The 15,337-nt window shown below is 41.3% G+C and overlaps 1 protein-coding gene across 6 annotated transcripts in view; it reads right to left on the reverse strand.

The window, feature by feature from the left end:
• The window catches only part of FBH1 (F-box DNA helicase 1), a 50,192-nt gene that overhangs the window by 11,804 nt on the left and 23,051 nt on the right, over positions 1 to 15,337 (reverse strand). For all 6 annotated transcript variants that reach the window (XR_004417721.2, XM_033058143.2, XM_033058139.1 and 3 more), the window contains 4 exons: positions 10,696 to 10,795; positions 7,832 to 7,953; positions 4,706 to 4,781; positions 2,295 to 2,492 (listed from right to left, as the gene is read on the reverse strand). Coding sequence is in view for 5 of the 6 variants with exons in the window: in XM_033058143.2 (XP_032914034.1) it covers positions 2,295 to 2,492; positions 4,706 to 4,781; positions 7,832 to 7,953; positions 10,696 to 10,795 (496 nt within the window). In the remaining variant the exon portion in view is untranslated. The remainder of the gene's footprint in view (positions 1 to 2,294; positions 2,493 to 4,705; positions 4,782 to 7,831; positions 7,954 to 10,695; positions 10,796 to 15,337) is intronic.

The following is a 15,337-nucleotide window of genomic DNA, read 5'->3' on the forward strand; positions in this document are numbered from 1 at the left end:
TCCCAGATTTTTCCACGATGAGATTGGAAAATCATCCTGATTTTTGCCAGGCTGAGTTGATTGGAAACCAATTTGGATTTTTGCCAGGATGTGACTGGAAAATCATCCTGATTTTTGCCAGGATGAGATGATTTGAAACAAATTTGGATTTTTGCCAGGGTGAGTTGATTGGAAAATCATCTGGATTTTTCCCTGGATGAGTTGATTGAGAAACAATCACAGATTTTTCCAGGCTATGACTGGAAAATTAGCCTGCATTTTTTCCAGGATGAGATGAATGGAAACCAATTTGGATTTTTGCCAGAATGAGTTGATTGGAAAAAAATTTGGATTTTTGCCAGCCTGAGTTGATTGGAGAGGGATGCTGATTTTTGCCAGGGTGAGTTGATTGGAAACCAATTTGGATTTTTTCCAGGATGAGTTGATTGGAGGGTGATGATGATTTTTGCCAGGGTGAGATGATTGGAAACCAATCCCGGATTTTTCCAGGATGTGATTGGAAAATCATCCTGATTTTTGCCAGGGTGAGATGATTTGAAACCAATTTGGATTTTTGCCAGGCTGAGTTGACTGGAAAATCATCCTGACTTTTCCCTGGATGAGTTGATTGGAAAACAATCTCAGATTTTTTCAGGATGTGATTGGAAAATTATCCTGTATTTTTTCCAGGATGAGATGAATGGAAAACAATTTGGAGTTTTCCCAGAATGAGTTGATTGGAAAATAATCTGGACTTTTCCCAGCCTGAGTTGATTGGAGAGTGATGATGATTTTTGCCAGGATGAGATGATTTGAAACCAATTTGGATTTTTGCTGGGATGAGTTGATTGGAAAACAATTTGGATTTTGCCAGGATGAGATGATTGGAAACCAATCCTGGATTTTTGCCAGGCTGAGTTGATTGGAAACCAATCCCAGATTTTTCCAGGACGTGATTGGAAAATCATCCTGATTTTTGCCAGGCTGAGTTGATTGGAAACCAATTTGGATTTTTGCCAGGGTGAGATGATTTGAAAGAAATTTGGATTTTTGCCAGGGTGAGATGATTTGAAAGAAATTTGGATTTTTGCCAGGCTGAGATGATTGGAAACCAATTTGGATTTTTCCCAGAATGAGTTGATTGGAGGGTGATGCTGATTTTTGCCAGGCTGAGTTGATTGGAAACCAATTTGGATTTTTGCCAGGGTGAGATGATTTGAAAGAAATTTGGATTTTTGCCAGGCTGAGTTGACTGGAAACCAATTTGGATTTTTGCCATCCTGAGTTGATTGCAGAGTGCTGCTGATTTTTGCCAGGGTGAGATGATTGGAAACCAATTTGGATTTTTTCTAGGATGAGTTGAGTGGAAACCAATTTGGATTTTTGCCAGGATGAGTTGATTGGAAAACAATCCCAGATTTTTCCACGATGAGATTGGAAAATCATCCTGATTTTTGCCAGAATGAGATGATGGGAAACCAATTTGAATTTTTTTGCCAGAATGAGTTGATTGGAGAGTGATGCTGATTTTTGCCAGGCTGAGTTGATTGGAAAACAATCCCAGATTTTTCCAGGATGTGACTGGAAAATCATCCTGATTTTTGCCAGGGTGAGATGACTGGAAACCGATTTGGATTTTTCCCAAGATGTGACTGGAAAATCATCCTGATTTTTGCTAGGATGAGATGAATGGAAACCAATTTGGATTTTTTCCAGGATGAGATGAATGGAAAACAATTTGGATTTTTCCCAGAATGAGCTGATTGGAAAATAATCTGGACTTTTCCCAGCCTGAGTTGATTGGAGAGTGATGATGATTTTTGCCAGGATGAGATGATTGGAAAACAATTTGGATTTTTGCCAGAATGAGTTGATTGGAAACCAATCCTGGATTTTTGCCAGGCTGAGTTGATTGGAAAACAATCCCAGATTTTTCCAGGATGTGATTGGAAAATCATCCTGATTTTTGCCAGGCTGAGTTGACTGGAAACCAATTTGGATTTCTGCCAGGGTGAGATGATTTGAAAGAAATTTGGATTTTTGCCAGGGTGAGATGATTGGAGAGTGATGCTGACTTTTGCCAGGCTGAGTTGATTGGAAACCAATTTGGATTTTTGCCAGGCTAAGTTGATTGGAAACCAATTTGGATTTTTGCCAGGATGTGACTGGAAAATCATCCTGATTTTTGCTAGGATGAGATGATTGGAAACCAATTCGGATTTTTTCCAGGATGAGTGGACTGGAAACCAATTTTGATTTTTCCCATCCTAAGTTGATTGCAGAGTGCTGCTGACTGTCCCAGCCCCAGCACTGACCTGCCTGGCCCTGCTGGCCCACGTGGCTCTCCTGGATGCGCTGCAGCAGCTCTGGGATCCTGTCCCCGTGTTTCTCCACGATGCAGATCTTGCCCTGCAGGTTGGCGTCGTCCGTGCGCAGCGCGAACTCCTTCAGCCCCAGGAACCCCTGGCCCTGCTCCCACCTCCTCAGGAAGGGATCCTCAATCTGCAGCTGGGCTGCCAGGGACAGAAATTTATAATTAGTTATAATTTATAATTATTTTTATATTTATTTATAATTTATATTTATTTTAAATTTATAATTATTTCAAATTTCCATTTATTTCAGGGTTTCAGTGGCATTGCTCCCATTTCCTGAGGAAGGGATCCTCAATCTGCAGCTGGGCTGGCAGGGGGCAGAAATTTAAAATTATTTATAACTTAGAATTATTTTTATATTTATTTACTTATAATTTATATTTATTTTAAATTTATAATTATTTATAATTTATATTTATTTCGAGGGTTCAGTGGCACTGCTCCCACCTCCTGAGGAAGGGGTCCTCAACCTGCAGCAATTTAAAATTATTTAAAATTTATAAATATTTATAATTTATATTTATTTATAATTTGTATTTATTTAAAATTTATATTTATTTAGAATTTATAATTATTTATAATTTATATTTATTTCGAGGGTTCAGTGGCACTGCTCCCATCTCCTGAGGAAGGGGTCGTCAATCTGCAGCTATTTAAAATTATTTACAATTTATATCTATTTATAATTTATATTTATTTATAATTTATATTTATTTATAATTTATATTTATTTAAAAATTATATTTATTTATAATTTATATTTATTTCAAGGTTTCAGTGGGACTGCTCCCAGCTCCAGAGGAAGGGATCCTGGATCTGCAGCTGGGCTGGCAGGGGCAGAAATTTATAATTCCTAATTTGTAATTATTTATTTTTATATTTATTTATAATTTATAATTATTCATAATTAGTTATATAATTATTTATATAAATAATTATTTATAATTATTTACAATTTTCATTGATTTTAAGGTTTCAGTGGGACTCCTCCCATTTCCTGATGAAGGGATCCTCAATCTGCAGTTTGGTTGCCAGGGAGCAGAAATTTATAATTATTTATAATTTATAGTTATTTATAATAATATAATTATTTATATAAATTATTATTTATAATATTTAATTATTTATAATTTTCATTTATTTCAAGGTTTCAGTGGGACTGATCCCAACTCCTGATGAAGGGGTCCTCAATCTGCAGCTATTTAAAATTATTTACAATTTATATTTATTTATAATTTATATTTATTTAAAAATTATATTAATTTAGAATTTATAATTATTTATAATTTATATTTATTTCGAGGGTTCTGTGGCACTGCTCCCATTTCCTGAGGAAAGGATCCTCAATCTCCAGTATGGCTGCCAGGGAGCAGAAATTTATAATTTATAATTATTTCTGATTTATAATGATTTATAATTGTTTACTATTTATAATTATTTATAATTTTTAATTATTTACAATATCTAATTATTTACAATTTTCATTGATTTCAAGGTTTCAGTGGGACTGCTCACATCACCTGAGGAAGGGGTCCAAGATCTGCAGCTGGGCTGCCAGGGGCAGAAATTTATAATTCCTAATTTATAATTATTTATTTTTAACAATAATTTATAATTTACAATTATTCACAATTATTTATATAATTATTTATATAAATAATTATTTATCATTTATAATTATTTATAATGTTCATTGATTTCAAGGTTTCAATTGGACTGCTCCCATTTCCTGATTAAGGGATCCTCAATCCTGAATTTTAATCTAAACTTTACCTGGAATTTTATTCCATATTTGAAAGGAAATCCTAAATTTTTATCCTGAATTTTAAAGGAAATCATTATTTTTTTAATCCTGAATTTTAAAGAAAATCCTGAATTTTATTCTGAATTTTAATCCATGTTTTAAAGGAAATTCTGAATTTTACCCTGAATTTTAAAGGAAATAATGAATTTTTATCCTGGTTTTTTTTGTATTTTAAAGGAAATCCTGAATTTTATCCTAATTTTTATTGCATATTTTAAAGGAAATCCTCAATTTTTATCCTGATTTTTATTCCATATTTGAAAGAAAATCCTGAATTTTATCTTGAATTTTACTCCATATTTGAAAGGAAATTTTCAAAAGGGAGCTTTACATCCAAGATAATCCAGGGAAAGCTGAAGATAAATCAAAAACATTCTAAAATTTGAAAAATTTTGAGAAAAATATCCCAAATTCTGGGATTTCTGGAACTAAGCAGCTAAAATAGCACAGACTGTGATAAAAAGAAATTAAAATTAACCAATTTAATTAAACAATTAATCACAAAGGGGTTTTGATTAATTAAATCCTGGAAAAAGGAAATACTTACAATTCTTCCTGACCTCTGCAGGTTGGCTCAGCTTCCAAATGTCATAAATTCTGCTCAGGCCAAATTTCTCCAGTCCCTGAAATAAAAACAATAAATCAAATTAAATTAAAAATGAGATCAATTAAAAGTAAGATAAAATAAAATAAAAATTAAAATAAGATAAAATAAAAATAGAATAAAAATAGAATAAAAATAGAATAAAATAACATAAATTAAAAAGATAAAATTAAAATAAAATTAAAATTACACTAAAATAAAAATAAAATTAAAATAAGAAAATAAAAAAATAAGAATTTTATTCTTAATATTTTTATTGCTAATAAATTATTCTTAATAAAATATTTATTCTTGATAAATTAAGAATTTTATTCTTAATAAAAATAAATTTTATTTATTTATAGTAAAATAAAATAAACATAAGATAAAATAAACTAAAATTAAATACAATAAGAAAAATAAAATAAGACAAAATAAAACAAGTTATTATTTAATTTATTGCATTTATAAATGCAATTTATTCCAAACTTTAGAATTTTTTCAGTCCTGAGCAGTCCAACCCCTGCTTGAATTGAAATTTGGGTGGAAAAGGGATGGAAAATTTGAAACATCAGCCTGAAATTCCTAAGCATCAGGTTCCAATTCTGCTAAAATTCCTAAAATCAGGCTCCAAATCTCTTTCACTGCCCCATCCTTGAGAAAAACGGGATAAATGATCCCAAAAATGGAACAAATATATCCTAAAAATGGGAAAAATGATCCCAAAAATGGGACAAAAATGATCCCAAAAATGGGATGCGGCCTGCACACATTGGAGAGTTACTGCATCCCTGGGCACAAAAATTCATGTTTTATCCTGAAAATTCCTGCTTTTTTCTGGAATATTTACTTTAAACCCTGGAACAATTTGTCCCAAATGTCCATCCATCTTTCCCTGCCCCATTCCTGAGAAAATTGGGACAAATGATCCTAAAAATGGAACAAAATGATCCTAAAAATGGGATGAGGCCTGGTCAGGTTGTAGAATAACGGCATCCCTGGGTACAAAAAATTCCTGTTTTTTTCCTGAAAATTCCTGCTTTTTTTCCTGGAATATTAATTTAAATCCTTTGAACAGCTTGTCCCAACTGTCCATCCTTCTTTCACTGCTCCATCTCTCATAAAAACAGGAAAAATTATCCTAAAAATGGGATAAATTATCCTAAAAATGGGATGAGGCCTGCACGGGTTGGAGAGTAATGGCATCCCTGGGTACAAAAAATTCATGTTTTTTCCTGGAAATTCCTGCTTTTTCAAAAAAATCCCTGCTTTGTTTTTTGGAATATTCACTTAAAACCTTGGAACAACTTGTTCCATCCCTCTTTCACTGCCCCATTCCTGATAAAAACAGGACAAATGATCCTAAAAATGGGATGAGACCTACAAGGGTTGGAGAGTAACAGCATCCCTAGACACAAAAATTCCTGGTTTTTCCTGAAAATTCTTGCTTTTTCCTGGAATATTAATTTAAAACCTTGGAACAGCTTGCTCCACCTGTCCATCCATCTTTTCTGCCCCATCCCTGAGAAAATTGAGACAAGTTACCCTAAAAATGGAACAAAATTATCCTAGAAATGGGATGAGGCCTGCACAGGTTGGAGGGTAAAGGCATCCCTAAGTACAAAAATTCCTGCTTTTTCCTGAAAATTTCTGCTTTTTTTTTGGAATATTCATTTAAATTTTTGGAGAGACTTGTTCCATCCCTCTTTCCCTGCCTCATCCCTGAGAAAAACAGGACAAAAATATCCTAAAAATGGGACAAATGATCCTAAAAATGGGATGAGGCCTGCACGGGTTGGAGGACAACAGCTCTGAATAACATCCCTGGCCTCAAAAATTTCCTGTTTTTATCCTGAAAATTCCTGTTTTTTACTGGAATCTTTATTTTAATCTTGGAACAACTTTTTCCAGCTGTCCATCCCTCTTTCTCTGCCTCATCCCTGAAAAAAATGGGACAAATTATCCTAAAAATGGGATGAGGCCCACAAGGGTTGGAGAGTAACGGCATCCCTGGGCACAAAAATTTCCTGTTTTTTCTGAAAATTCCTGCTTTTTCAAAACTCCCTGCCTTTTTTCTGGAATATTCACTTAAAACCTTGGAACAACTTGTTCCATCCCTCTTTCACTGCCCTATTCCTGATAAAAACAGGACAAATTATCCTAAAAATGGGATGAGGCCTGCACGGGTTGGAGAATTACTGCATCCCTGGGCACAAAAATTCTTGTTTTATCCTGAAAATTCCTGCTTTTTTCTGGAATATTTACTTTAAACCCTGGAACAACTTGTCCCAAATGTCCATCCATCTTTCCCTGCCCCATTCCTGAGAAAATTGGGACAAATGATCCTAAAAATGGAACAAAATTATCCTAAAAATGGGATGAGGCCTGGTCAGGTTGTAGAATAACGGCATCCCTGGGTACAAAAAATTCCTGTTTTTTTCCTGAAAATTCCTGCTTTTTTTCCTGGAATATTCATTTAAATCCTTTGAACAGCTTGTCCCAACTGTCCATGCTTCATTCACTGTTCCATCTCTCACAAAAACAGGAAAAATTATCCTAAAAATAGGATGAGGCCTGCACGGGTTGGAGAGTAACGGCATCCCTGGGCACAAAAAATTCATGTTTTTTACTGGAAATTCTTCCTTTTTCAAAAAAATCCCTGCTTTTTTTCTGGAATATTCACTTAAAATCTTAGAACAACTTGTTCCATCCCTCTTTCACTGCCCCATTCCTGATAAAAACAGGACAAATTATCCTAAAAATGGGATGAGGCCTGCACGGGTTGGAGAGTAACAGCATCCCTGGGTACAAAATTTCCTGTTTTTCCTGAAAATTCCTTCTTTTTCCTGGAATATTTATTTAAAACCTTGGAACAGCTTGTTCCAGCTGTCCACCCATCTTTCCTTGGCCCATCCCTGAGAAAATTGAGACAAGTTACCCTAAAAATGGAACAAAATTATCCTAAAAATTGGATGAGGCCTGCACAGGTTGGAGAGTAATGGCATCCCTGGGTACAAAAAAATTCCCTTTTTTTCCTGGAATATTCACTGAAATCCTTGGAACTGGACTGGGAACTGGCCTGACTCTCACCCCAATTATGTGGATTTTGACTGGGGGTGCTCTCCCAGAGAATTCCACGGCGTCCTCAAACACGTTGAAGTTGCTCCGGGACAGCAGAGCCACCTGTCCCTGCCGGGCTCCCCGCACGTCCCCTGCAGGAGAAACTCCTGTTATCCATGGGCATTCCTGGAAAAACTCCTGTTATCCATGGGCATTCCCTGGAAAAATTCCAGTTATTCATGGGCATTCCTGGAAAAACTCCTGTTATCCATGGACATTCCCTGGAAAAATTCCAGTTATTCATGGGCATTCCTGGAAAAACTCCTGTTATGCATGGACATTGCCAGGAAAAACTCCTGTTATCCATGGGCATTCCTGGAAAAACTCCTGTTATCCATGGGCATTCCTGGAAAAACTCCCAGTTATCCACAGCAGAAATTCCCAGTTATCCATGGGCATTCCTGGAAAAACTGTTATCCATGGGCATTTCTGGAAAAACTCCTGTTATCCATGGACATTCCCAGTTATCCATGGACATTGCCAGGAAAAACTCCTGTTATCCATGGGCATTCCTGGAAAAATTCCTGTTATCCATGGGCATTCCTGGAAAAATTCCTGTTATCCATGGGCATTCCTGGAAAAACTCCTGTTATCCATGGGCATTCCTGGAAAAATTCCTGTTATCCATGGACATTCCCAGCAGAAATTCCCAGTTAGCCATGGACATTCCCAGGGAAAACTCCCAGTTATCCACAGTAGAAATTCCCAATTATCCATGGACATTCCAGTTATCCATGGACATTCCTGGGAAAAATTCCCAGTTGTCCATGGACATTCCCAGCAGAAATTCCCAGTTATCCACGGACATTTCCAGTTATCCATGGACATTCCCAGCAGGAATTCCCAATTATCCATGGACATTCCAGTTATCCATGCACATTCCCAGGAAAAATTCCCAATTATCCACGGACATTCCCAGGAAAAACTCCCAGTTATCCATGGACATTGCCAGGAAAAACTCCCAGTTATCCATGGACATTCCTGGAAAAACTCCTGGTATCCATGGGCATTCCCAGGGAAAACTCCCAGTTATCCACAGTAGGAATTCCCAGTTATCCATGGACATTTCCAGCAGGAATTCCCAGTTATCCACAGCCATTCCCAGTTCCCCATGGCCATTCCCAGTTCCCCACAGCCATTCCCAGTTCCCCAGGGTCATTCCCAGTTCCCCACAGCCACTCCCAGTTCCCCACAGCCACTCCCAGTTCCCCACAGCCACTCCCAGCTCCCCACAGCCATTCCCAGTTCCCCATGGCCATTCCCAGTTCCCCAGGGTCATTCCCAGTTCCCCATGGCCATTCCCAGTTCCCCACAGCCACTCCCAGTTCCCCATTCCCAGTTCCCACAGCCATTCCCAGTTCCCCATTCCCTGTTCCCCATTCCCAGTCCCCCATGGCCATTCCCAGTCCCCATTCCCAGTTCCCCATGGCCATTCCCAGTTCCCATTTCCAGTCCCCCATGGCCATTCCCAGTCCCCATTCCCAGTCCCCCATGGCCATTCCCAGTTCCCCATTCCCAGTTCCCACAGCCATTCCCAGTTCTCCATTCCCAGTTCCCCATGGCCATTCCCAGTTCCCATTCCCAGTTCCCCATGGCCATTCCCAGTTCCCATTCCCAGTTCCCCATTCCCAGTTCCCCAGCAGCCATTCCCAGTTCCCCATTCCCAGTCCCCATTCCCAGTTCCCCATTCCCAGTCCCCATTCCCAGTTCCCCATTCCCAGTTCCCCATGGCCGTTCCCATTCCCAGTTCCCCATTCCCAGTTCCCCATTCCCAGTTTCCCATGGCCATTCCCAGTCCCCATTCCCAGTTCCCACAGCCATTCCCAGTTCCCATTCCCAGTTCCCCATTCCCAGTTCCCATTCCCAGTCCCCATTCCCATTCCCAGTTCCCCATTCCCATTCCCAGTTCCCCATTCCCAGTTCCCCATTCCCAGTCCCCATTCCCAGTCCCCATTCCCAGTTCCCCATTCCCAGTCCCAGTTCCCCATTCCCATTCCCAGTTCCCCATTCCCAGTTCCCATTCCCAGTTCCCCATTCCCAGTTCCCCATTCCCAGTTCCCAGCAGCCATTCCCAGTTCCCCATGGCCATTCCCAGTTCCCCATTCCCAGTTCCCATTCCCAGTTCCCTACAGACATTCCCAGTTTCCCAGTCCCCATTCCCAGTCCCCATTCCCAGTCCCCATTCCCAGTTCCCCATTCCCAGTTCCCCATTCCCAGTTCCCCATGGCCATTCCCAGTTCCCCATTCCCAGTTCCCATTCCCAGTTCCCCATTCCCAGTTCCCCATTCCCAGTTCCCATTCCCAGTTCCCATTCCCAGTTCCCCGTTCCCAGTCCCCATTCCCAGTTCCCCATTCCCAGTTCCCAGCAGCCATTCCCAGTTCCCCATTCCCAGTTCCCCATTCCCAGTTCCCATTCCCAGTTCCCCGTTCCCAGTCCCCATTCCCAGTTCCCATTCCCAGTTCCCCATGGCCATTCCCAGTTTCCCATTCCCAGTTCCCATTCCCAGTTCCCAGTAGCCATTCCCAGTTCCCATTCCCAGTTCCCCATTCCCAGTTCCCATTCCCAGTTCCCCATTCCCTGTTCCCCATTCCCAGTTCCCCATTCCCTGTTCCCCATTCCCAGTTCCCATTCCCAGTTCCCCGTTCCCAGTCCCCATTCCCAGTTCCCCATTCCCAGTTCCCATTCCCAGTTCCCAGTAGCCATTCCCAGTCCCCATTCCCAGTTCCCCATTCCCAGTTCCCATTCCCAGTTCCCATTCCCAGTTCCCCATTCCCAGTTCCCATTCCCAGTTCCCCATTCCCAGTTCCCATTCCCAGTTCCCATCCCCACTCACCCCCATGGCTCCCTCCCAGCAGGGTTTTTCCGCGGATCCCTTTGCACACTTCCAGGATTGTGGATCCCACGTAGGCGATTTCGGGCCCGAAGCGAAAACTCTGCACGGAGAAAAAATCCCAAAATCAGCTGGAAAATTTGGGGAATCTACACAAGGATTTGCTCTGGATGGAACTGTGGGATTGCCAGCAACATCAAAATCCTGCTAAAATATTCCCATAAATCATCTTTGTTCCACAATCCCAGGGCTCCAAACTGAAAACCCCACAATTCCAGGGCTCCAAAGTGAAAACCCCACAATTCCAGGGCTTCAAATTTAAAACCCCACAATTCCAGGGCCCCACAATTCCTGGACTCCAAATTTTAAAACCCATAATTGCAGGGTCCAGAATTTAAAACCCCACAAATTTCAGGGCTTCAAATTGAAAACCCCACAAATTTCAGGGCTTCAAATTGAAAACCCCACAATTCCAGGGCTCCAAATTGAAAACCCTACAAATCCAGGGCCCCACAATTCCTGGACAATGAATTTTAAACCCCACAAATTTAAAACCCCATAAATTCCAGGACTCCAAACTGAAAACCCCACAATTCCAAGGCTCAGAATTTCAAACCCCACAACTGCAGGGCCCCACAAATTTCAAACCCCACAAATTTCAAACCCCAAAAATTTCACACCTCACAATTCCATTGCCCCACAAATTCCAAAGCCCACAAATTTCAAACCCCACAAATTCCAAATGCCAAATTTCAAACCCCACAGATTTCACACCCCACAAATTCCAAACCCCACAAATTTCACACCCCACAAATTTCACTGCCCCCCAAATTTCAAAATCCCCAAATTTCAAACCCCACAATTCCATTGCCCCACATTTCAAACTCCAGAAATTTCAAACCCCACAAATTCCAAACCCCACAGTTGCAGGGTCCCACAAAATCCAAACCCCACAAATTTCACACCCCACAATTCCAAACCCCACAATTGCAAACCCCACAAATTTCAAACCCCAAAAATTTCACACCCCACAATTCCATTGCCCCACAAATTTCAAATCCCCACAAATTCCAAACCCCAAATTTCAAACCCCACAAATTTCGAACCCCACAATCTCAGGGCTCCCCATTGTGGGATTTTTGGGTTTTTTGGGATGTTTGAGGTGTTTGGGACTTTTGGGGTTTTTGGGATATTTTGGGATTTTGGGGGGTTTTTGGGTTTCTGTGGTTTTTGGGGTGTCTGGGGTTTCTGTGGTTTTTGGGATTTTTTGGGGTTTCTGGGGTTTCTGTGGGTTTTGGGGTGTTTGGGATTTTTGGGGTTTTTGGGGTTTCTGTGGTTTTTGGGATTTCTGGGGTGTTTGGAGTCTTTGGGGTTTTTGAGGTGTTTGGGATTTTTGGGGTTTCTGTGGTTTTGGGGTTTCTGGGGTGTTTGGGGTTTCTGGGGCGTTTGGGATTTTTGGGGTTTCTGTGGTTTCTGGGGTCTTTGGGCTGTTTGGAGTTTTTGGGATATCTGTGGTTTTTGGGAGGTTTTGGGGTTTTTGGGGCTCCTCATCTGGCTCAGATAGAAGAGGTGGCTGTGGGGCAGCACGTGCAGGGTGTTTGGGGTGTTTGGAGTTTTCGGGATTTCTGTGGTTTTTGGGATTTTTGGCATTTCTGTGGTTTTGGGATTTTTTGGGGTTTTTGGGCCCCTGACCTGGCTGAGGTAGAAGAGGTGGCTGTGGGGCAGCACGTGCAGGGTGTTTGGGGTGTTTGGGATTTTTGGGGTTTCTGTGGTTTTGGGGATTTTTTGGGATTTTTGGGATTTCTGTGGTTTTTGGGATTTTTTGGAGTTTTTGGGATTTTTGGGTTCCTCACCTGGCTGAGGTAGAAGAGGTGGCTGTGGGGCAGCACATGCAGGGTGTTTGGGATGTTTGGGATGTATGGGATTTTTGGTGTTTCTGTGGTTTTTGGGATTTCTGTGGTTTCTGTGGTGTTTGGGGTTATTGGGATTTTTGGGGTTTCTATGGTTTTTGGGGTTTCTGTGGTTTTTGGGGTTTTTGGGATGTTTGGGGTTTTTGGGGCCCCTGACCTGGCTGAGGTAGAAGAGGTGGCTGTGTGGCAGCACGTGCAGGGTGTTTGGGGTTATTGGGATTTTTGGTGTTTCTGTGGTTTTTGGGATTTCTGTGGTTTCTGTGGTGTTTGGGGTTATTGGGATTTTTGGGGTTTCTGGGATTTTTGGGGTGTTTATGGTTTTTGGGATTTCTGTGGTTTCTGTGGTGTTTGGGGTTTTTGGGATTTTTGGGGTTTCTGTGGTGTTTGGGGTTTTGGGAGGTTTTGGGGTTTCTGTGGTTTTTGGGATTTTTGGGATGTTTGGGATTTTTTGGGTTTCTGTGGTTTTTGGGATTTTTGGGGTGTTTGGGGTTTTTGGGGTGTTTGGGATGTTTGGGGTTTTTGGGGTTTCTGTTGGTTTTGGGGTTTTTGAAATTTTTGGGGTGTTTGGGGTTTTTGGGGTGTTTGTGGTTTTTGGGCTGTTTGGGATTTTTGGGATTATTGGGATTTTTGGGATTTCTGTGGTGTTTGGGGTTTCTGGGGTTCCTCACTTGGCTCAAATAGAAGAGGTGGCTGTGTGGCAGCACGTGCAGGGTGTTTGGGGTGTTTGGGATTTTTGGTGTTTCTGTGGTGTTTGGGATTTCTGTGGTTTCTGTGGTGTTTGGGGTTATTGGGATTTTTGGGGTTTCTATGGTTTTTGGGGTTTCTGTGGTTTTTGGGGTTTTTGGGATTTTTTGGGGTGTTTGGGGCCCCTCACCTGGCTGAGGTAGAAGAGGTGGCTGTGGGGCAGCACGTGCAGGGTGTTTGGGGTTTTTGGAGTTTTCGGGATTTCTGTGGTTTTTGGGATTATTGGGATTTCTGTGGTTTTTGGGGTTTCTGTGTTTTTTGGGGTTTTTGGGGCCCCTGACCTGGCTCAGATAGAAGAGGTGGCTGTGGGGCAGCACGTGCAGGGTGTTTGGGGTGTTTGGGATTTTTGGTGTTTCTGTGGTTTTTGGGATTTCTGTGGTTTTTGGGATTTTTGCGGTTTCTGTGGTTTTTGGGGTTTTGGGGATTTTTTGGGATTTTTGAGGTTTTTGGGGCCCCTGACCTGGCTGAGGTAGAAGAGGTGGCTGTGGGGCAGCACGTGCAGGGTGTTTGGGGTTATTGGGATTTTTGGGATTTTTGGGGTTATTGGGATTTCTGTGGTTTCTGTGGTGTTTGGGGTTATTGGGATTTTTGGGGTTTCTGGGATTTTTGGGGTTTCTGTGGTTTTTGGGATGTTTGGGATTTTTGGGGTGTTTATGGTTTTTGGGATTTCTGTGGTTTCTGTGGTATTTGGGGTTTTTGGGATTTTTGGGGTTTCTGTGGTGTTTGGGGTTTTGGGAGGTTTTGGGGTTTCTGTGGTTTTTGGGATTTTTGGGATGTTTGGGATTTTTTGGGTTTCTGTGGTTTTTGGGATTTTTGGGATGTTTGGGGTTTTTGGGGTGTTTGGGATGTTTGGGGTTTTTGGGGTTTCTGTTGGTTTTGGGGTTTTTGAAATTTTTGGGGTGTTTGGGGTTTTTGTGGTTTTTGGGCTGTTTGGGATTTTTGGAATTATTGGGATTTTTGGGATTTCTGTGGTTTTTGGGGTTTTTGGGGCCCCTGACCTGGCTCAGATAGAACAGGTGGCTGTGGGGCAGCACGTGCAGGGTGTTTGGGGTGTTTGGGATTTTTGGGGTTTTTGGGATTTTTGAGGTGTTTGGGGTTTCTGTGGGTGTTTGGGATTATTGGGATTTTTGCGGTTTCTGTGGTTTTTGGGATTTCTGTGGTATTTGGGATTTTTTGGGATTTTTGAGGTTTTTGGGGCCCCTGACCTGGCTGAGGTAGAAGAGGTGGCTGTGGGGCAGCACGTGCAGAGTGTTTGGGGTGTTTGGGATTTTGGGGATTTTTGAGGTGTTTGGGGTTTCTGTGCTGTTTGGGGTTATTGGGATTTTTGGGATTTCTGTGGTTTTAGGGATTTTTTGGGATTTTTGGGGTTTTTGGGGCCCCTGACCTGGCTGAGGTAGAAGAGGTGGCTGTGGGGCAGCACGTGCAGGGTGTTTGGGATGTTTGGGATTTTTGGTGTTTCTGTGGTTTTTGGGATTTTTGCGGTTTCTGTGGTGTTTGGGATTATTGGGATTTTTGGGATTTCTGTGGTTTTTGGGATTTTTGCGGTTTCTGTGGTGTTTGTTTGGGATTATTGGGATTTTTGGTGTTTCTGTGGTTTTTGGGATTTCTGTGGTTTCTGTGGTGTTTGGGGTTATTGGGATTTTTGGGGTTTCTATGGTTATTGGGGTTTCTGTGGTTTTTGGGGTTTTTGAGTTTTTGGGATTTTTGGGTTCCTCACCTGGCTGAGGTAGAACAAGTGGCTGTGGGGCAGCACGTGCAGGGGGTTTGGGATGTTTGGAGTTTTTGGGATTTCTGTGGTTTTTGGGGTTTCCGTGGTTTCTGTGGTGTTTGGGGTTATTGGGATTTTTGGTGTTTCTGTGGTTTTCGGGATTTCTGTGGTTTCTGTGGTGTTTGGGGTTATTGGGATTTTTGGGGTTTCTATGGTTTTTGGGGTTTCTGTGGTTTTTGGGGTTTTTGGGATTTCTGTGGTTTTTGGGATTTTTGCGGTTTCT

The sequence above is a fragment of the Catharus ustulatus genome, chromosome 4, assembly GCF_009819885.2.
Source record: "Catharus ustulatus isolate bCatUst1 chromosome 4, bCatUst1.pri.v2, whole genome shotgun sequence".
In the NCBI taxonomy this organism is placed as follows: Eukaryota; Metazoa; Chordata; class Aves; order Passeriformes; family Turdidae; genus Catharus; species Catharus ustulatus.